Source organism: Notamacropus eugenii, chromosome 7 (assembly GCF_028372415.1).
Source record: "Notamacropus eugenii isolate mMacEug1 chromosome 7, mMacEug1.pri_v2, whole genome shotgun sequence".
Classification (NCBI taxonomy): Eukaryota; Metazoa; Chordata; class Mammalia; order Diprotodontia; family Macropodidae; genus Notamacropus; species Notamacropus eugenii.
Window position 1 is genome coordinate 52,331,256 of NC_092878.1, and position 22,008 is coordinate 52,353,263.

General features: G+C 40.2%; 1 protein-coding gene across 1 annotated transcript in view; it reads right to left on the minus strand.

Moving 5' to 3' along the window:
- Positions 1-61: 61 nt before the first annotated feature.
- LOC140513302 (sodium/nucleoside cotransporter 2-like) overlaps positions 62-22,008 on the minus strand; it is a 29,807-nt gene continuing 7,860 nt past the window's right edge. Inside the window, exons 4-17 of the mRNA XM_072622893.1 lie at positions 19,646-19,829; positions 17,832-17,973; positions 16,694-16,807; positions 15,755-15,832; positions 14,166-14,246; positions 13,538-13,618; positions 10,211-10,336; positions 9,399-9,529; positions 8,765-8,933; positions 8,197-8,394; positions 7,142-7,223; positions 5,578-5,676; positions 5,254-5,368; positions 62-1,632 (exon numbers count right to left, since the gene is read on the minus strand). Of these exons, the coding sequence (XP_072478994.1) occupies positions 1,497-1,632; positions 5,254-5,368; positions 5,578-5,676; positions 7,142-7,223; positions 8,197-8,394; positions 8,765-8,933; positions 9,399-9,529; positions 10,211-10,336; positions 13,538-13,618; positions 14,166-14,246; positions 15,755-15,832; positions 16,694-16,807; positions 17,832-17,973; positions 19,646-19,829 (1,736 nt within the window). The 3' untranslated portion in view covers positions 62-1,496. The remainder of the gene's footprint in view (positions 1,633-5,253; positions 5,369-5,577; positions 5,677-7,141; positions 7,224-8,196; positions 8,395-8,764; positions 8,934-9,398; positions 9,530-10,210; positions 10,337-13,537; positions 13,619-14,165; positions 14,247-15,754; positions 15,833-16,693; positions 16,808-17,831; positions 17,974-19,645; positions 19,830-22,008) is intronic.

A 22,008-nucleotide genomic window follows, 5' to 3' on the forward strand; every position in this document is an offset into this window, starting at 1 on the left:
GTTTGGTTAGTTTGGAACATAGATTTCAGGTAGAAGTAGATAATGAAATAAAACTGGGAAAAGGTTGTGAAGGACTTTAATTCTTATTTACTTAGGGAAATGGGGAATACAGAGGACTTGAGAATGTTGTAAAGGAAACTTTAGTCCTCTCAATAAATATACATATACGTTTCAAACATGGCTATGGAAATTCGCAAACCCCAACTTGACCACAAAACTCAGAAAAGCATTCCTTTCTTTCACTTGCCCCAAATCTCACACATTAAATGATATTTCCGCTTATTACCCTGCCAAATAATTTCCACTACAGCTTCCAGGATTAAGGTTATAATGTTTTATGTGAAATTCTTTTACTCCTTCAAACCCAAGTTCATTCTTAGAACAGGCTTTAATTTGGCACAGGAGGAAAATTTGTCTGCTCTCACACGGGTATTCACTTTCATCAGGGAACTGTGAACAAAAATGAAAATTTTTGAATTTTACATGAATGTTAAAAGAATTTGGTGGGTTAACTGTATGGTAGGAACTATGTGAAATGATTCATGTGGACCGTGACCCTATGTGAATCAGTATTAATCACTTTGGTATGATTCCACAGGAGTAGTGGTTATAATTTCTATATCTATGGCCCCAGAGCTGTGAACTGCAAATTGTAATTTCATTTGCTTATTCATAGCAAGCTAACTAGAGACCCTCCACCCTTGGTTTTCCTTGTTATGGTGACCAAACCCAGCAAGGCGGTGGTGACTCAGTGACACAGAAAGCCCCCCAACTTATTTGTATACCTCCAAACCACTCTTTCTTGTTCAACATGAGCAGGTGACCATCTTATGACCACATGAGATACCCTATGCTTCACTCAACTGAAGTTACTCTCTTCCATTACCCTACCTTCATGCCATATACCATTTTTTGGCTGATACATCCTTTTTGGCCCTCAAAGTAAGGTCTATTAATCAGTGGGATTCTATATTTTGTGCAGATCCTCTAGAGTGTTCAAATATTAAACCTGATATAAAACCTTATTAAAAAAATAAAGGGTCTGAGGAAGGAGGCATCTCAGATTGTGAGGAAGATCTGAGGTCCACTTCATTAGGAGGGAGTATAGACCCTTTTATAAAGTGTCATTGTCTCAGAGCTCTGCCTCAGTTTCTTTTATTGTAGGTTTGACAATTTAAAACCCTACAGAACCATGTATTAAATTAGTCTGGACATTAAAAAGGAATTGGAAACCATTTTGTTTTAAGTGTAAAATCCAAGGGGTGACTATATCAGAGGTACCAGATTTATGGCTCTGACCCTTGGGAACTCTCAAGTGTAATCTGAACCTTGTTAAAATGTAATTGGGAAATGTTTAACAAAAGAATTAAAATATAAAACAACATAGATAACGTTAATTTGTGGTTTTCGCAATTCATATACAGTTGCAGGAATTACTACTGAACTAGGTGAGCCCAAAGATCTTTCCAGATTCTATGAATTATGATCAAATATTGTTACACAAAGTGGCTGTTTTTGGTACAGCTGGCATGGTTGTAGAGTCCACAGCAGTTGGCAAGGGTGTTAGCACTGAATCCTGGGCTTGTCCAGACTTGTGAAAAAGGGAGGTGGCCAGTGTTGTTGAGTGGGATGCTGAAATGGAAAGCCAGAGACATTTCTCAATTGGTCAGAATTGGATTTCTATTGAGGAAAAATAAAACAAATAGCTTTTTTTTTTTTTAGCTATTTCAGCTAATGGGAAGGAAACATTGACCAATCAGAAATAATCAAGTTACTTAGTGAAATTTATCACCTCCTTCAAGCCTAGGGTTGAATTTTTTTATTTTTATTTTTATTTTTATTTTTTTATTACTATTTTTAATGGTTTACAATCGCTGCCATAAAATTAAGATTTTATCCCCCCCACACCTACCCCCCACTACCCCCCTTCCCCCCACGACCGCATACAATTCTGTATAGGTTCTACATATACTTTCCTATTGAGTACATTTTCACTATAGTCATGTTATGTAGTCGAACTAAAATAAATGGAAGAAATCATATAACAAATCAAAACATGATGCACAAAAACATGCATACACACAAACATGATCTGCTACATTCTGCAAATGACTTCCATATTTCTTTCTCTGAGTGTGGAAGGCATTTTGCCTTAGAAATCCACCATTGGGATTTTTTTTTTTTAATAAGTTCTTGCATTATTACGAAATTCCAAGTCTACCAGAAAAAGCTCTCGCACACTGTGGTTGTTGCTGTGCACAAAGTTCTCCTGGTTCTGCTCCTTTCACTCAGCATCAGATCATATAAGTCCTTCCAGGCCTCTCTGAAGTCTTCTTGTTCATCATTTCTTATGGCGCAATACTACTCCATTACATTCATATACCATAATTTATTCAGCCATTCCCCAATTGATGGGCATCCCCTTGACTTCCAGTTTTTGGCAACTACAAAGAGTGCTGCTATAAATATTTTTGTACATGTGGGACCCTTTCCCATTTTTATGATCTCTTGGGGATATAGTCCTAGTAGCGATATTGCTGGGTCAAAGGGCATGCACATTTTTGTAGCCCTTTGGGCATAGTTCCAAATTGCTCTCCAGAATGGCTGGATGAGCTCACAGCTCCACCAACAATGAATTACTGTTCCAACTCTCCCACATCCTCTCCAGCATTTATCATTTTCTTGTTCTGTCATGTTTGCCAATCTTATAGGTGTGATGTGGTACTTCAGAGTTGTTTTGATTTGCATCTCTCTAATCAAAAGTGATTTAGAGCATTTTTTCATATGATTATAGATATCTTTAATTTCTTCTTCTGAAAATTGCCTGTTCATATCCTTTGACCATTTATCAATTGGGGCATGACTTGTATGATTATACATTTGAGTCAGTTCTCTATATATTCTAGAAATGAGGCCTTTATCCCCGAGCTTAGCCATAAAAATTCTTTCCCAATTTACTACATCCCTCCGAATTTTGGTTGCATTGGGTTTGGTTGTGTAAAACCTTCTCAGTTTAATGTAATCAAAATTACCCATTTTGCATTTCATAATGCTTTCTATCTCTTCTTTAGTAAAAAATTCTTCCCTTCTCCATAAATCTGATAATACACTATTCCTTCCTTCTCCAGTTTATTCATGATATCAATCTTTATACCTAAATCATGTACCCATTTGGACTTTATTCTTGTGTACGGTGTCAGATATGGGTCTATGCCTAATTTCCGCCACACTGTTATCCAGTTTTCCCAGCAATTTTTGTCAAACAGCGAGTTCTTATCCCAGAAGCTGGGGTCCTTGAGTTTATCAAACAGGAGGTTGCTATATTCCTTGCCTACTGTGTCTTGAGTGCCAAGTCTATTCCACTTGTCTACCTCTCTGTTTCTTAGCCCATACCAAGTGGTTTTGATAATTGCTGCTTTATAGTACAATTTGAGGTCTGGTAGCGCTAGGCCACCTTCCCAAGCATTTCTTTTCATTAGTCCTTTTGATATTCTGGACCTTTTGTTCTTCCAAATGAATTTTGATACTATTTTATCCAGCTCTAGAAAGTAATTATCTGATAGTTTAATTGGCACTAGGGTTGAATTTCAAGAAGAGCTCCCTGAATTTGGAGTTAGAGGATCTGAGTTCAAATTTGACCTCTGATACTGCATGTATCACTTTGAACGTCACTTATGTTACCTGGGCCTCAGTTTCCTCATCTGTAAAATGATAGGGTTGGATTAGATGAACTTTAGAGTCCCTTCCAGCCTTAGATTTATCATCCTTTCCTGTATTTTTTCCCTCCCTCCAGAATTACATATGACTAGAGAAAATAGAGCCCGACCTGTTAATTTGGGCCACTGCCCAAAGCAAAGTTTTATGGCTATGTCACACAGCATACATTCATTCCCAGAGAACAGGGAGGAGACAGCATCACCATGCATACACATCCCATGACCAAGTCATGCCTTTTTTGAGAATCCATTTCTAGAACAATTGAGTGAAAATGATCTTTCTAACCATAACCTAGAGGTCTAGTTTCCTTAAAACGGGAATCTTCCTCTTCTGAAAAGATGCTTCAAGTGTCCTAATGCACCTTTCTAACTATAGGATGTTGTGAGCTAAATACAGACCTATAAATCATTATAACTGTAGGAAGATACTTTCAACCAATGGTCTCTGGTACTTTCTGATGGCACAGAGATCACCCTGAATACATCAAAGCTAGGCTGGTACAGCATAAAGTCTGACAGGTCCTACTAAACTGGAGGGGACTATGGACTATGGCCTGATGACTGATTACACGCATGGCCAAGGGCCAGCCCAACTGGGTTCAGAGAGGTTTATCACCAGAAGTTGACCATCAGAATGTAATTATTTTTGTCCACAACAACACATTCAGCTGTCTCCAAAGGCCTGGGAAGGGAATGTGATTTGTCTAAGTGAAGGGAACAGTCACACTTTTACAAGAGGTAACGGACATTAATATTATTGGTGAATTGAAATGGATTTCATGTTAATTGGTTAATAATTTAATAGGAAATTTAAAATGAATAACATTTTGACTCTCTTAAAATGTGATGCAAATGTCATTTCCTCCATGAAGCCTTCCCAAATCCCCTTTGGACTCACACTATACTTTGTTTTACAGCTCTGATGACTTACCTTGTCCTTTTGTGTATTACAATATTTATCCTAATGTTTTGTTCCCCCTGATAGACTAGTGATCTATCCAGCTTAGAAGTCTGCCTTTGACAATTGTAGAAGTGATTTTGGTGAAAGTCCATCATGGGATTCAAGGAACAACTTCCATTACTAGCTTGGTATACATCTCATCTCTTCAACCTAACCTATTAACATATATTTTCAGTCTTACCAGTCCTTGGTATGAATTTTATGAATTTTATATAGTATTCTTGTGCATCCTAAAACAATGTCTTTCCAGCTTCATGGTATATTCCCTTTCTTGTGGGAGGAGATGTGGGTGAACTCCCCTAACCTTTACCACTCATGATCCAAAGGTCAAGTTCTAACATCTTTTACTTTTTATCTACCTGTCCACAATAACAATCAATTCCTTCCTACATCCCCTTGCTACATAAGAACAGCTTCCAGCCTTTCCATTTCACATTTAACACTCAGATTATATGCACTGCTACTGTGACTAGCAGCTACCCCTTAAGTTAGTACTTGACCCCTGACCAATTCCCCTGCCACAAAGAGGCTCCTTTGAGGAAATGCAGAAGGAGTCAGGAATCACAGGGTCCTCACCTCTGGAAGTGTACTCTGCAGCACACGTAGATCTCATAGCTAGGACTGGTGAAATTTGTTGTGTCCAGGAAAGAGGCACAGCTGGCCTCAGCCCCTCTGGGGACATAGAGGATTCCTGGATGAAGGAGATAAAAAGCATTGAACAAGAAGCAGGCCCCAAACATTCATTCTCTTTCCTTTGGAATGTGAACTCATAACCCTTGGGAATTTCCTTTATACTATAGGATTGGGTTACCTTATTTCAACCCAGATACTTGGATAATTAGATTATGCCCTGCTCAAACCCAAAAAGTGGGTATGAGGAAAGTTGACAGAGGCACCTACCTGCCACACAGGAGTTGACCAGAGATACACAGGATCCTGTCAAGAGGGCCCTTGTTACCACTTTGGCAAAGTCACTCTTCCGTTGGGGCACTATTGAAGCTTCAGGGATTGGGAGATAAAAGGAACTTAGTGTTGGTACTTCATATTCCAGAAAATCAAGCCTACTCTGAGCCCCCACTGACAATAATTCAAAAGAATAAAACATGCTTCAAAATCATCTGTATCCCCTGCAATCTCACCACTAAGAGGCCAGATACAAAACTGACCCAGAGTGGCTCCATGAATTGCTATGAATCTGTTCTAAGTGATCACTGGTCTGGAGACTTCCAGGAACATGTGTATCCAACGCAAAAGTTTCAAGGCAAGATTGGCTGACCTAGTTAATTCCAGGGCCAGCCTATAGCAAGACCAAGTCTTAGCAATGGTGCCTTAATTGTTCCAGCATCCCAAGGGTCCTATGGATCAAGTTTGATTTGGGGTTGCTCCAGACTGGAGCAAACCCCCTGCACCTTTCCCAGTCAGAAATTCCAAGGCTTGGCCAGAGTCAGATTAACCTCTAGAGAGAGAGAGGAATAATGTCCTATTCATTCAGTCCTGGCCATAATGAATTTGCCTTCCTCTCAGAGGCTGTCTCACATTTAATCAATAGTTAACTTTCAGAATTAGTGCAATGCAGAGGAGTACTGAGCAGGAGGGGGGTGAATGACGCAATCTCTAATGAACACAACTCAAGAAGCAGCCAAATCAATAAAGCTAACGATTCTGTCCCTGAAAATAAACGAGGCAAAAATAGATAGGGAGTTTCCCTTCTCTGTGCCTTTGACACAGATTCTCTGTGGACTTCTGCTCCAAGAGGGATAGCCACGGCTGCAATCTAAACACACAAAGTACTTTGGCTGTCAGATTACAAATAAAGCAGGAAAATTTGCCTGCAATTAGCATTTTACTCATTAAGTGTCAAAGATATCAATGTTGCTATGATACTTTTCATGATAGAACAGAATTCATTATAAGACGAATCTATCTTAGACACAATCTAGCTAAAGAAAAATGATTACTCAAGAGAAGGGGAAAGGGGGAACTGAGGAGGGGTAAATCCCCTTTAATTTAAAAGCATCTCATCCACAACATGATGGTGAAACTAGACCAAATGTGTCATACTCAAATAGAAATGGAGGCTATTAATCCTTATACAAGACTTCCTATGAGCAGCATGTTGACTTAGTTATTAAAATATAATGTCATCTATATTTTGTGAAATTTTCATTTGTTTTGTTAAATATCTCTCAGTTAAACTTTCACCTGGTTCAAGCTGCACGTGTCTTGTGACTCCATGTCTGACATCTCCAAGGATAAACAGAAATCTCCCTAGCCCACTTTTCTCTCCCCTTAACTAACTGCTGCTCTGTTACTTCCAGTTGGGTGGGTTTATCTTAGCTGCGATTTCTCTGCCTAGGTGCACCTGCCTTTGTAGTATCAGGGCTGCAAATTAAAAGGCTTTCAGTGTCTTGTTGAAGCCCTGGTTTGCAGCCTTCAAGAGACACAGGGATTTCCTGTAACTCACTTAAGGCTCCTAAGGTGATTCCCATGGAACCGAGATTAGCAAATCCACACAGTGCAAAAGTTGTGATGACTTCTGCTCTCACCTGGAAAAAAACAACTTTAGAAACATATATAAGTACGTGTATATATATATACACACACTTATGTGTGTGTGTGTATATGTACACATACAAGTGTGTCTGTATAATTTGTGTGCACTACATGCATATACACAGGTCAACTAGTGTATGTATACATGTATATACACACATACAGTGTATATATGTGGCATATATAAGCTGTCTATATATACATATACACACATATGTGTTTATGGCTTAATGGATAGAGTACTAGGTCTGGAAGATTTGAGTTCAAATCCAGCCTCAAACGATTATTAATTATGTGACCCCACACAACCTGTGTGTGCTTTAGTTTCCCCAGCTGTAAAATGAGGACATTAATAGTACCTAACTTGTTGTGAGGATCAGCTGATAACATATTCGTGAAGCACAGGGCTGGGCACATGGGAGCTGCAATATAAATGTTAACAACATGCACATATATATATATATATATACACACATACTGGAGATGTTTCTACAGAGGGAGACAATGAGAGAGAAAGAGAGAGAGAGAGAAAGAGAGAGAGAGAGAGAAAGAGAGAGACAGAGAGAGAGGTGGGAGAAAGAGAGAGAGAGAGATCATCAAATTACAAATCAAGGAAACCCAAAGAGTTACTTCAAGACTCTAAGTGAAGAAGGAGTGACACTACTACCACACCAGAACATTATCCCTCTGACCAGTCAACCACTCAGTGTTAGAGTAGAGGAAAAAAAAATGACAAAAGATGAAGCAGAAACAATACAGGCCTCAAGGAAGTTCAAGGTCCTAAGACTTCTGGATTTGCCTTGTTGGTCAGTACAATCTTAAAGCTTCTTTTAGGGCTCATCCTAGGAACCTAGAAGAGGGACCTGGAACCTGCTCCAGCATTTCCCATGGCAGTTTCTTTCTGCACATGGGTAGCCTTGGCTGGGACCCTATAGTGTTTCATATATCTCTGAATGTAGCACTTACCGAAATCCACTGCTTCTCACCGCCAACCCATTCCTCAATTCCAGAGAGACGTTTGTTCTTGTACTGAGACAACTGTTCATAGGCCACAAACTCATTCAGAAAGAACTTGATCCCCAGCATCTCAGCTACCATTGGACAGTCTGCCCAGTCCACACCCATCATGAAAACGATGGGCTGTAGAATGTAGGAACAGATGACCTAAGAGAGAGAATGAGAATGTGTGTCTATCTAGGATAAGGAAAAAAGTGGCAAAGGTCAGGTAAGAATATCTATCCCAGTGGCAGCTAGGTGGCACAGTGGAGAGCACTGGCCCTGAAGTCAAGAGGGCCTGAGTTCAAATATGACCTCAGACACTTACTAGCTAGCTGTATGACCCTGGGTGAATCACTTATTGTCAATTGCCTCCAAAAGAAAAAACATCCACTCCTGTAGCTAGGGCTCAATCTCTCCCATCCTTCCAGTTTTCTCTGTAGGTTGTATAAGATCAAGGGAACAGGCTCATTATTAGTATCAATCTGACAACACTCCAGTGCAATGGACTGTGATGGGTCACTGTGACATACATTACCTGGAAGGTGAGTCCCTTTATGTTCACCATCTCACCCAGCCAGGAAAGGGCAGCATTGATAAAGGCTAACACAGCCAAGAAGGTGATTAGGTTGACAGCAATGTTAGCAATGAGTCCTATAGAGTCTGCAGCTCCACTGCTGGCGGCTTCTAGAATGTTCTTCTGATCACTGTGATTGTCATCAAAGATAACAGGTAAAAAAGAACAGTTGGCAACTCTGTGTGTGTGTGTGTGTGTGTGTGTGTGTGTGTGTGTGTGTGTCTTGTGGGGGGTTACACTCAGAGGAAGTAGCTTTAAATTTGCTCCATGGAGGACAGGGGCGCTCAGAAACCTCCTCAGTGAAACTGACTCTGAGCTACTGTCAGAAATAAGTGTTACAAAACCAATCAATCTACAAATATTTAATAAGCATCTATTCTGCTGAACTTCATAGACAACAGGCCAGAGGATGTGCCAATGTTAGGAAAGGAGGCAGAATTATTTGGAAACAGTGTAGGGGAAGGAAAGAGCAGACTCTTCTTGCCATGGCACCTCAGGCAGATGAGACATGGAACCCCATTTCACAGCTCCCTTCTGCCTCTGTACATGGCCCCTACCCCACAATCTCCCATGTAATGTGTTTCACTGAACTCACCCATGGGAGACTTTTACCCCTTCCTTATTCTTGAACTTGGATTCTTCCACTTCTGGGTAGACGAGCTTAGACAAGGCAAGAGAACCAGGAGCAGCCATCACAGAAGCAGAAACCAAGGATGCAGGATCAATCTAAAAGATCAGATCTCAAGGTCAGTGAGTGTTCAGGAACCGAGACTGCCTGCCAATTGGTGCCAAGGAATTCCCTGTGACCAGGGCATATTGTTACCTACAAATAAACTGAAAACAACCAAAAAACATGGCAGAAGGGAACCTAGCATGATAATAATGACAAAAAAACAAAAATAATAACTCACATTTTGAAAACTCTTCAAGGTTTGGAGAGCACTTGCTTCCCAAGAACCTTATGAAGTAGGTATTGAAAATGTTATTATCCCCATTAACTTCTAGGCCACAGAAGAAGAAGAAACATGGTATATGGAGAGGGTAGTATTTGGGGTACAAGAAGACAATCTCTTGTTCAAGATGATATATTCTTTGGGTTATCATACTGAGGAGAGAATCGAAGTCCTCCAAGTACATCAAGACTCAAGTTTGAAATGCTTGTTCTATAATATGTGTGCATTCCTGACTTCCTGCTAGCTGATTACACCCATACAGGAAAGTCTTAGGACCTTGAAGCACCTTAGCTGAAGCTCCCTAGGGCCCAGGCATACACCATAAATGGAAAGAGCAGGAGTAGCCTGAAATCAGAAAAGCTCCTTGAGGAATTTCTGTGGGGAATGGCTACTGCCCCTGTGAAAGAGAGCATGGCATTCTGGTTCACGCAGGGGCTAAGTGATCAAGGCCTACCCCAAAAGAGATGTAGGCTCCAAACACAGTGGCTGACATGGTAGCGAAACCTCCAGTCATAACAGCATGGACTTCTGAGGATGTCATGTCTGGCAGGTATGGCCGAATCAGTAGAGGGGCCTCAGTCTGGAAAGAATAAAAAGTAAGTTGGTGGGCTTGGACACATGAGTGTCTCCAAACACCATCATCCTCATTACTCTGCCTAAGACACAGAATGTATTCCCCCAAGGAGGAAGCTCTGTAAGGTTTATAAAGCACTTTCCACCCAACAACTCTGTGAGGCAGATATTCCAAGTGTTATTATCTCTACTGACCTAGAACAGAAATAATGGTGTGTTGAGAGGGCAGAATTTGGGATGTAAAGAAGAGGAAGACAATGTCTTATTCATAGATTAATTATTCCTTGGGTTTTCCTTCATCGGCTCACTATGCTGAGAAAAGAATGGATGATGGATGCAGATCTAGGAATCCCTTACCCTTCTCTTCTCCTACCTCTCTATGTCAGTGTCATTTGTTGTGGCATTTAATCAGCATGGCACTTTTAAAAGAGCAAATAATTTGAATTAAGAATTTGCATCTTGGTTCAAATCCCACCTTTTCCATTTACTACCTGTGTGACCTGGGGCAAGGCATTTAACCTCCTCAGACTTCAGTTTCTCCATCTGCAAAATAAAGGAGTTGCACTAGATAGTCTCTAACATTCTTACTACCTCTAAATCTATGATTCTATAAACCCATGATCTTATGCCGCCTTAGATTGTTAGGGGATGTTCAGAGTCCTCAGTGAAACTGACTCTGAAGCAGTATCAGAAATCAGTTCTACAGGACCAAACAATCAATCAATTATCATCTGTTCCTATACTGCTAAGCTATAAGCTCCTAAATGAACAAACTATTTTTCCTATTTCTTCTGTGCCTTCTGAGCACACTGCATCTAACTACAAACTAGGCATTTAATAAATATTCTTTGGATGTTGAGTGAAGTATAGACCTACAGCCAAGGTCTACCTTGTCATTAACTCTATGCCACTGGATGAGACACTAGTCCTATTATCCAGTTATGCAGTCAGAAGCATGTATTGAACACCAACTGTACACTGATATTTCTAAGATATTGGGGGGGGGGGGGGAAGCACAGTTCCTGTGATGAATGAAGCATATGGAAGATGACCATTAAATCCTTGTGGAAGTAAAGGAAGGAGGAACAGAAGGAGAGAAGACTTAGTCATGAATGATTAGAAAGTTTGGACTAATATAAAAGTTTGTAAATAAATAATAAATGAATAAACAAATAAACATAGAAATAACCTATGAAAACTCACATACTCTTTGTTGTACTTGACACAAGTAATTTGAGGATGGGTGGAAACTAAAATTCACCAGAGATATTCATGGATATAGGGAAATGCAGATTGACAGAAAAATATGATAGAGGTCATAAGGAAGCCTACAACATTAATATTCCCCTTCAAAACAGCAACAGAAACACTAGAAAAAAGAAAAGAATCATAACTTTCAAAATAAAATGTAAAAATCCTTCAAAACCTGATGAACCAAAGAAAAGCTCTGAATGACACAATACAAGATGTCCAGTAAGTTAAGTCTCTTAAAATTAAAGCAGACTTAAAGCTTGTCTAAGACTTTAGGGATATCCTGTATTATAAAAATGAGAATAAGAGTATGTACCTATCAATCACTTTCTACTAAGGACCTTCAAGGTGAGAGGCGAGATGGGTAAGTTGGGGAGCAGCTGGTATCCTACCACAGGTTCCACTCATTTTGTTTATCCTACCATTGTAAAGAGCTCCCTTCCATTTGTTCCATATTTTCATTGTTTGACTTTAAAATTCAAGTTTTGTGTTGAAGTTATGTCCCCAAAAAGTAGTGCAAGTGCATTGGTTCTAAGTGCAGGCATGCCAGAGTCAGTGATTCGACTTAGTGAGAAAATACAGGTGGGAGATAAACTTCATGCTGGAATGACTGTGGCTACTGTCCATCAGAAGTTTAGAGTTAATGAATCAATGATTCTTTATATTCACAAAAAGGAGGAAAGTGTTCCTAAATGTGTGCGAATCCCTTCCAGAAAGTGCTAACATAAATGCTGAAATGCATGATGAGGGAATTGAAATAAATGAAAAAGGGACTATGTTTGTGGCTAAATGAAAGGATGAAAGAATGAATAAGAGTAGCCAATATGGCAAGCACCCACTTGAAGGCCCAACAAGTTTATAAGCATGTTACAATAGGCCAAGAAAATAAGAATCTTTGTGTAAACTAGCCTGGGGTGGGTATATTGTTGTAAGTTATGGAATGGTTTAACAAATGTGAAACTTTCTAGCAAAGCTAGTGGTGATGAAACAGTGAGGTCGAATGTTGAACCAAGTGTGGGTCTAGTGAACACCTCTGGAGGCAAAGGTCCAAGGATATGGGAGAAGATGTCTCTGGCATCTTGCAGGAGAAAATCCCAGGAGCTGATGAACGAGGAGTTAGATGAGTTGACTCTGGAAGTTCTTCAGGACAGCAAGGACAATGATAATGAAGTAGCTTCCAACATTGTGTCATTCACAATTTCCAAGCTTAAATGGGAGGCTGGCATAATCAACCAGCTGGCTAGAGATATCGAAACTCCTGATGCTGACACTGATTGCAGTCTCAACACTAAACATGAACTCGCTTCAGCTATGCTCCCATACTCTCAGATCCTTAAAGATGTCAAAGAGCCCCTGAATGAGACATAGCTGAAGGATCATTTTAATTTGGCAAGTCCTTCACACTCTCCAGTGCCATCCATCAGCCATAAAAGATGGGATGTCAGAAGTGATGTTGAGACATCTGTCTTCTCACAGCAGTGACTAAAGTTGCATCAACTTCTCCCTTGTTTTTCAGAAGTAAGGTTTTATTGTAAAGAGTTGTATGCAGAAAAGTATATTTTCAGCTATCTCTAGAAGAAGATTATAGTTGTTGGTGGTCACAGGAACTTAACCCCTTATTTCTCATAGCTTCAATTTATCATCATTCATGTTGTTAACTTTCCTACTATTTTCTAGGAATGGCACTTCCATGAAAGTTGAGGACTGACTGCATTAATGGCAGACCAATATGGGGGCCAACCTTTTCTCTCTTCCCATTACCCATTCCTCTATTCCTGTGGCTAAAGATATAAAAATGATACTTAAGCCAGGAAGTTCTTTGAGATTCCTGGGATAAAAAGAAGTCAAGGTAGTTTCTAGCCATTCTGCCTAAGGAAGTCAAGAATCTGACTGCAGAACATCAAACTGTATGTGAAAGTATGACTGTAAAGATACCAAGAGGTTATTTGTTGCTTACCATACCCAAAAATATGTTCCCTGCCACGTTCACGGTCTCTGTGGCTGTGGTGTCCAAGGTAATTTGCAACATCCAAGCAATCTAAGAAAGAACAAAAAGAAACATGTCATAGTAATACCCCTTCATTTCACAGATGAGGAAATTGGGACCCAGAAAGATCAAAGTTTGTTATGAAAATAAAAAAGATAACCCCATGTAAAAAACTTTGAAAACTTTGAACTTCATAGAAATTGTGAGCTATTATTGAAAGTGTGTGTTGGAGCGGGGAGGACAGATTTGCTCAATTACATGAATCAGTTACTCTCTTTATTGGGAATATCTGATGCTTTAAATAACAGAAAAAGTCAATTGAATAAAATAATTTATTTATTTTTAAAAATTAATTTAATAGAGCAGCCTAATTTACTGAAATTGGTGGTGGTGCTACTTGGAAGGATATAACACTGAATTCTACTTCAGTTCTGTGTGTGTGTGTGTGTGTGCACATATATATTTATGTGTATACACACAGCTCTACCCCAGACTTGAATACTTTCTAAAGCATTTCAGACCTGAGACTCCACCTGTTTTGACCCCAAAGATCACAAAGAATGGGTTATCTCATGACCTGAGTGGGAACAGGACCCACCTTTACAATCACCCACTGCATGATTCCCAGGTAGTAGAGGATGGACATCACACAGCTAAAGAAGACAATGACTGGTACGACCTAGAAGGAGAATGGCAAGAGGCATTTAAGAGATGAGATATGGTATTTAGATCTTATTCGTACACCTTTACACAGATAACTCCCCTTCACTCATGTTAAAATCCTGTCCAGTCAAAATAGTCAAATTGTTGCTCCCAGGACATGGCATTCCATCACCCTTCAAAGGGCCTTTGCACAGGTAGACCCCCACACCTAGAATGCACTCAGCTCTATCTCTTTGAATCCTGGTTTGCCTCAAAGCTTAGGTCAAGGGTCACATTTTAAATGAAACCTTTACTGATTCCACCCAGTTGTATGTGATTTTCTACCCCCATGACCATTAACTTGCTTTCCTTTTGTTATTTATTTCTTTGTAGACTTATAGATGTACATTTTGTTTCCTCTGATAGAATATAAATTCCTTGAGGGCAGAGACTGTTCCATTTTGGTCTTTATAGCTAAGCACCTACTACAATGCCTGGAACACAGGTATAATATTTGATTAATGAATGTTTGCTGATTGAATGATTGATTATATGACGACTCTATGCCACACCACCTTAGCAGGTCAAAGCACCCTGGGAACACTAGGTCCAATGCAGTGCCCAGCACAGAGCAAATTCTCAATGACTGTTAAATACAAGCTAATTCAGGAGGAAAGTGAAACCATACCAAACTGACTTGAACCTTACTTTCCACCAAAAGTGAGTCTAGTTTCTGAAGGTGATAGCCATGGAAGGAAATCCAAGGGTGCCATTCCACATTTTGTCTTTCCTCTTCCTCTGCTCCCCCCCCCCACCCCAGGACTTTCCCTCAGTCCAAAAGTCTTATGGGATGCAGCCCCTTCCCACTCTTGCTGCTTGAGTTCATACAAGATTTCAATGAGATGGAAGTTAACAACTCTATTTCTTCCAGTGACATGGAAGATCTCCAGGCCTTGCCTCCTGCCCTTGTCCTTCCCTCTCAAGGTCCTCCAGGTCTTACCGATGCTCTGCTTCCATGCCATGTAGTCCCCTAAAGACACCTGGGCCTTGCCATCCACCCTGCTATACACTTGTGTAGTTCAGCTGTGTTTTGTCTTATCCCCCCCACCTGGAAAGTGGACTTTCTAGATAGGAAAGACTGTCTCACTTTTCCTGTCTATGTTTTGCTCATTGCTTGGAGCAGAATGATAGCTTAGTCAATGAGGAATTAAGATCCTTGCTATTTTTTGTACCTACTGAAATCCAATTAAGATCATATTGCCAGATTGACTTGGCAAGCCTGACTTCATAGGACAGCCCATTAGTTCACTTTCTTCATGACTGTGAGGGCTTTGATGTGGCCAAAACTAAAACCTGTTGTGAAAAGCCATTTTCCCACCACACACACATACGCACATGCACACGACACACATAGGTGCACATACACATGCACATACATGCATGCATACATGTACATACACACTAACGCACACACGCTCACACACACACACTGGGTCAGCCACTATCCACTTACTACCCATTTCTACCCACAAATATAGGTGTTACCTGAAAGGCAAAAACATCACTGATGAGAACATTTCCAAAGACAAAACTGGAGCCAGCCACTGTGTAACTGATGAAAACCTAAAGGGAAAGAAAAACAAGGCAAAGATGAGGAAGAGTCATGTGGCAAAAGATGAATCATATACATCACTAAACTCTGCCTGTGCTCACAGTACACAGAAGTGGAGGCTTATTGTGGTGACTCAAAGCAGGGCCCAGTCAAGGCCTGTGACAATGTTAATGATCCCTCTTACCCTGGTATGCATACAACATCCAAATATTGCTATTGGACATTACAATGGGGTCACCTCTGAAACCATTAGGCATCTGGTATGTGGTTGGCTGCCTTTCAGGGATGTGTCCAGGGATGTGTCCAACACCAGTCTGATGTTGAGGACTCATGCTCTCTGGCCAGGACACACATGCTGTAGGTCACCTGCCTAGCTACCAAGTATAATGAGTTTTCCTTTCTAGGGCCTTTGGTGAAGCATCAGGCTCTGAGTTCCTTGGTAAAACAATCCACATCCAAAGAGTAAAATAGATCTCACTGACTCCTAACTGGTCCTGCCATTTCTAGATCTGAGCCAGTGACCTCTGTCCTTGGCATAGGGAGGGAGTAAAAAAAAATTCTCCCAGTGTATCTTGACTTTCCTGATTAGAATTGTTTGGTGTGTTTTTTGTTTCTTGTGGAGGGGCTGTGTTGGAACATCTAAGCAAAAATGTTGGCTCTTACTCCACCATCTTGGCTCTGCCTTTCTCCTTGTCTATCTCATGGCCTTATTCATAATTCATTTACAAACTCCCTATGTGTTTGGATCTCCTCCTTTGAGATCTTTCCCTGGTACTCAGGATAGGATCTGAATTTCCCTTTCTCCCTTCTCTCAACCCCTCTCTTTCCAGAATCCTGAGGCACAATACAATCTAAAGCTCAACTTCCCATACCTGAACCTGTTGACCAAGCCATTGAAATGCAGCAAATCCAGGATCAGTTCGGATAACCAAGATGCCAAGAGCAAAGTCCAGCATAAGCCCCCAAAACACAGTCCTCCAGGACACCTGGGTTTAAGAAATGGCAGTTAAATGGCACAATGAAAAGAGATGGGACCTAAGTATGAATCCTTCCTGAGATACTTAGTAGCGGTATGACCCTGGGCAATACCTCCCTGTCTCAGTTTGCCCATCTGCAAAATGGAGATGACAATATAATTTTCCCCTTCTTATCTAGGTCCCTATCCCAGAATCACAGAATTTGAGAGTTTGAGGGAACCCTATACTACAACATGCTCAAGTGGTCATCCAGCTTCTACCTGAAGATCTCCAAGAAAGGGGAACCACCTCTTAAGAGAGCCCATCATACCTGTATATCATTTCAAATGTCATTACCGGAGGCAACCTGAGATTTTAGATACAGCCTGAGGGCTCATTAGCAGTCTAATGGCATGCAGAAAAACACAGAGGTAACTAACCTGAATAATTTCAGAAATCTTGGTTAATGGTTAGGTGACACCCATCCAGAGCCTCTGGGATCCCTGGAACTATTCCCTGGGCTTGAATTGGGGTCATTCCAGAACCAGGCATTCTAAGAGTTTATAAGACAACTTTTAAAAAGAAAGCTTTGCTAAGCTTGCATGATAAAATTACACTTCTGATATTTCACAAGTATGTACAAATTGTACTTTCTGAGAGACAGTATGACAATCTGTTGTCCTTTAGGAATCTAGCCAGAAAGATTCTGCTCATGCCATATACTGTTTTTTTAACCATAGAGTTTTCTGCTCCATGCATTTGACTTCTCTGATTTGTTTTCTAAATTCCTAAGCACTCCCAAATACTTAAGTCTTCCTGGCTGCTCCTGATCAAAAAAGGACAGGATTGGATTCAGAAAGGTTCCCTGGCATTGCTTATCTCCCTGCTGATTCCCCACCTCACACCCACATATTATTGATTCACTGTTGGTTCTATGCTCATGTAGTCAGAGTTCACATCACCTTCATGGTAGCCACCTGAAGGGCCTCCCAGTGATTAAATAGGAAGTCACTGGGGTAGCTTTCTTAGCCTTGTATATAAACCCAAGTCTTACTGCAAAGTGGTGTTTGGAGCAGGCAAAGAGAATGATAAGGAACATACAGATTCCAGCAAAAGAAATGAGCTGCTTTGGCTTTTGAGCAGTGTCGAGGACCAGCCACAGGAAGAGGCCAACCAAGGCAACCACCATTAGACCCCTAAAAAGAGAAAGTAAGAGAGGATATTATTCACTGGAATAGCTGAGAGATAAAAGGGCATTACAGGCACAGTAGGGAAGTCTTAAACATAATTGTTCTCAGTGAAAACCCACTATAATCAGCAAATAAAAACCATTTCCAGAATCGTTGGTGTAACACAAGTTAGAGATGTATACCAATTTCTCACAATTACTAATAATAATTTTTGAAGGGGCCTGTGGTTTCACTGGTGTGGGGAAATCTGAGTGTATACACTCCCTCTGCCACTGAAACTTGGTAACTTGACTGTAATGTACAATCTTAGAGAGTTGCCCCAGATATTGAGAGGGTGCTTCCCCATGGTCATACAAGTCAGTAAGTCCATGGGCAAACCTTGAACTCAGGTCTTCCTGACTCCAAAGCAGTCCCTCTTCCATGCTTCTTATTCCAATGGGATAACATGTAATATATTTGACAGACTTGAAAGTACAAACATAGATGACAGCTATAGCATTATTATTACTATTTCAAACACTAATAATACTAGTTGACACATATGATGCTTTCAGGTTTACATATTCCTTGATGTGCATTATCTTATTAAATCTAATAAAAAATTCTCTCTTTGCTCTATCTGCTATAATGCCACCTACCTCAGGGACTCAGAGTGGAGCTGAAAGGATCATTGATTTAGAAGTCAAAGGGGTCTTTGACATTGGCTAGTTTAATTTCCTCATTTTACAGATAGGAAACTGAGGTCAAGAGAAATGTAAGTGCTTTGCCCAGGATCACATAGGTTATAATCTTCAGAGCCAGCATTCAAACCACATACTCTGATTCCAAATCATCCCCCATTCTACTGTGTCATAGTGTCTCCCAATGATGGATTTATGTAGATTCAGGCTACTATAAATTCTCACTGGCCTCTTATCCCTGGGCTTTCCATTGAACAACTCTAAGAGGACAGTGAATATCCAAAAACAGGAGGAGTCTCAGAGTTATCACATTATCCTTTCAAAAGACCACAAATATATTGTTGGAAATGGTGTCCCATTCCTCACTGGCTAAGCAGTAAGTGCACTGCTAGAAATTCTAGAATTGTAAAGGGCAGATCTGTCTGCACTATCAATAGTCCCAGGAAGTCTGTGCATATGATGCAGGAATATGGGGAAGATATGGACTTTCTGGAACAGGATGATATCAGCACAGATAACGGAGTAATGACCTATCCAAAGGTTTTCTGTTCGTTGTCTAATTGCTTCACAAAATTGGATTGTCATTTCTCTGATTCTTGATATGGACATTGGAATGGTGAGCCAATTTGTTTCCTTCCCAAAATATCATTAGACCTTTCAGGCATGCTAACCTACATGGATGCAAGGGACAGGGCTAAACCCAATGGACCCATTGAATCCACCAATAATCTCTCATAGGATAGAGAGAGAGAGGGAGAGAGAGAGAAGGAGAGAGAGAGAGAGAGAGAGAGAGAGAGAGAGAGAGAGAGAGAGAGAGAGAGAGAGAGAGAGAGAAAGAGATAGAGACAGAGAGAGACAGAGAGAGAGAGAGAGAGACAGAAAGAGAGAGAGAGGACAGAGGAGAGAGGTGGAAAAGAACTCCATAATCCATAGTAATAGAATCTCAAAGATAACAAAACTGTGGGGCAATTGGCCATTGAAGCTCTCTTCTCACTCACCATTTTAGCCAAAGCCTCAGCTGAGAATTTCCAAAGGGCTTCCCATATCTCAACAGTTTCTGCCCAAAATGCCTTTTAATGAGACTGTAAGCCAAGAAGAAGAGGCCCAAACAGGTGAGGACAAACAAAGCCAGGGCTCTCTGGAAATCCAGGATACAGGCTGCCAGGAGGTAGGCAGCATAGGCTAAAGACAATTCAAAGACAAAAGGATAAAGGTCGGGGAATGGACTTGAAAGGGGCAACTAGAACATCTGCCATCAGTTTGAAGGATCTGAGCAAGAAAGACCCACAGTGAATCTCTCAAGCTCAGCCTGGTCCTTGACATCACACAGCCTTTGACCTAAGCTGAATTGCTCAGATATCTGTCATTTTCTGTTCTTCTTTAAAAATGTTATTTTATTCAATCAACAAAAAAGGGTCCTTTCGCCCTCTTATCTCATCCCTTCCCCTAAATGAGAATTTTAAAATGTTGTTAGAAATAAGTTTCATCAAGCACACAAACTTCTGCATTGATCATGTCTGAAAGAAAAAATATATAAATACACGTTCATGCATATATGTCTCATTGTGCACTTCAAGTCTAGGACGTTGGTAGTATGTTTCATCATGAATCCTCTGAAATCATGTTTGAATATTACATTGATCAAAGCCCTTAAATATTTCAAAGTTGTTCGTCTTTACCACATTGTTGTTCTTGTATAAACTGATCTCCTGGCCCTGCTCACTTTACTCTGTATCACTTCACACAAGTTTCTCTGAAAACATCCTTTTCACTGTATCATTTATTCCCCAAGTGATGGACAAGGTTCAGTGACTTGCCCAGGGTCACATCACTATCAAGTATGGGAGATGGGCTTTGACCACAAGTCTAGTGCCTGCCCCCTATGACATGCTGCCTCTCAACATTGGAGGTCATCTGTTTCACAGAGGAAAAACTGAGGCCTTTACAAGTTCTTCTTTGGAGCCCACCCTGCCTTGAGCAAGCTGATAATTCTTTGATTTTCTTTCTCATGTTTCTTTCTTTTTAAAAAAATTTCTCATTTCAGCCAAAGAGACATGATTTTAACATAGCCTACTAGGTTTTTTTGATAGTAAAAACAAATGAAAACTCTAACACTCTACCACCCACTGATGTAGCCATCGTAATACCTAGTATTTACAAAACATTTCAATATTTGCTTAGGCAGCTAAGTGGTGAAGTAGATAGAGTGCTGAGCCTGGAGTCAGGAACCCCTAAATTCAAATCTGGCCTGAGACACTTTCTAGCTCTGTGACCCTAGTCAAGTCACTTAACCCTGTTTGCCTTAGTTTCCTCGTCTGAGAAATGATCTGGAGAAGGAAATGGCAAACCACTTCAGTATCTTTGCCACAAACACCCAAATGGGATCACATAGAGTCAGAGGTGACCTTAACAACTGAACAACAACAAAAGAGTAAAGAGTCTATTTGTACCAAAAATAGTTATAGCAGTTGTTTTTCTAGTGACAAAGAATTAAAAATTGAGGGGATGTCCATCAATTGGGGAATGGCTGAGCAAGTTATGATTATATATATACATATGATTAAAATAGAATATTATTGTGCTATAAGAAGAGACAGGCAGGCTGATTTTAAAAAAAACTGGGAAAGACTTATATGAACAGATGCAAAGTGAAGTGAGCAGAACCAGTAGAACATTAGACACGGTGAGAGCAACACTGTATGATAATCAGTTGCGAAAGACTTAGCTCTTCTCAGCAATACAATGATCTAAGACAATACCAAAGGACTCAGAATGAAAAATGCTGTCCACATTCAGAGAAATAATTGGTGGAGTATGAATGCAGATCAAAGCATATTATTTTTTATTTTCTGTATATTTATTTTGTAGGAATTTTTTGTTGGTCCTGTTTCTTGAATGTGACTAATATGGTAATATTTTTTGCATGATTGAACATATATAACCTATATCAAATTGCTTACTGACTCAGGGAACAGTGATATAAGGGAGGGAGAGAGAAAAATGTGGAAATTGAAATTTTAAAAAATGAACATTAAAAATTGTTTTGACATGTAATTGGGAAAAAATAAAATATTATTGGGGAAAAAAGAGAAATGTGCAAAGTGATGGATAGCTTACTGATCTGGAAAAGGAGCAGAATGGACAAAGCTGGGTTCTGGCACATGGCCATTTTCTCCTTCACTTCCTCCCCTTCTTCTTCTTCCTCCTTTTTTCCTTTCCCTTCCCCCAGTCCAGCTTAGCCTTGTCCAGGCCAGCCCATGCCACTCTGGCTCTGAGGGACCACCAGAGACCTCTCTGTTAAAGTTGGGCAAAAGAAAACAACTTTTTGAGTAATAAAGATGCCTCCTAAGTTTGATTAACC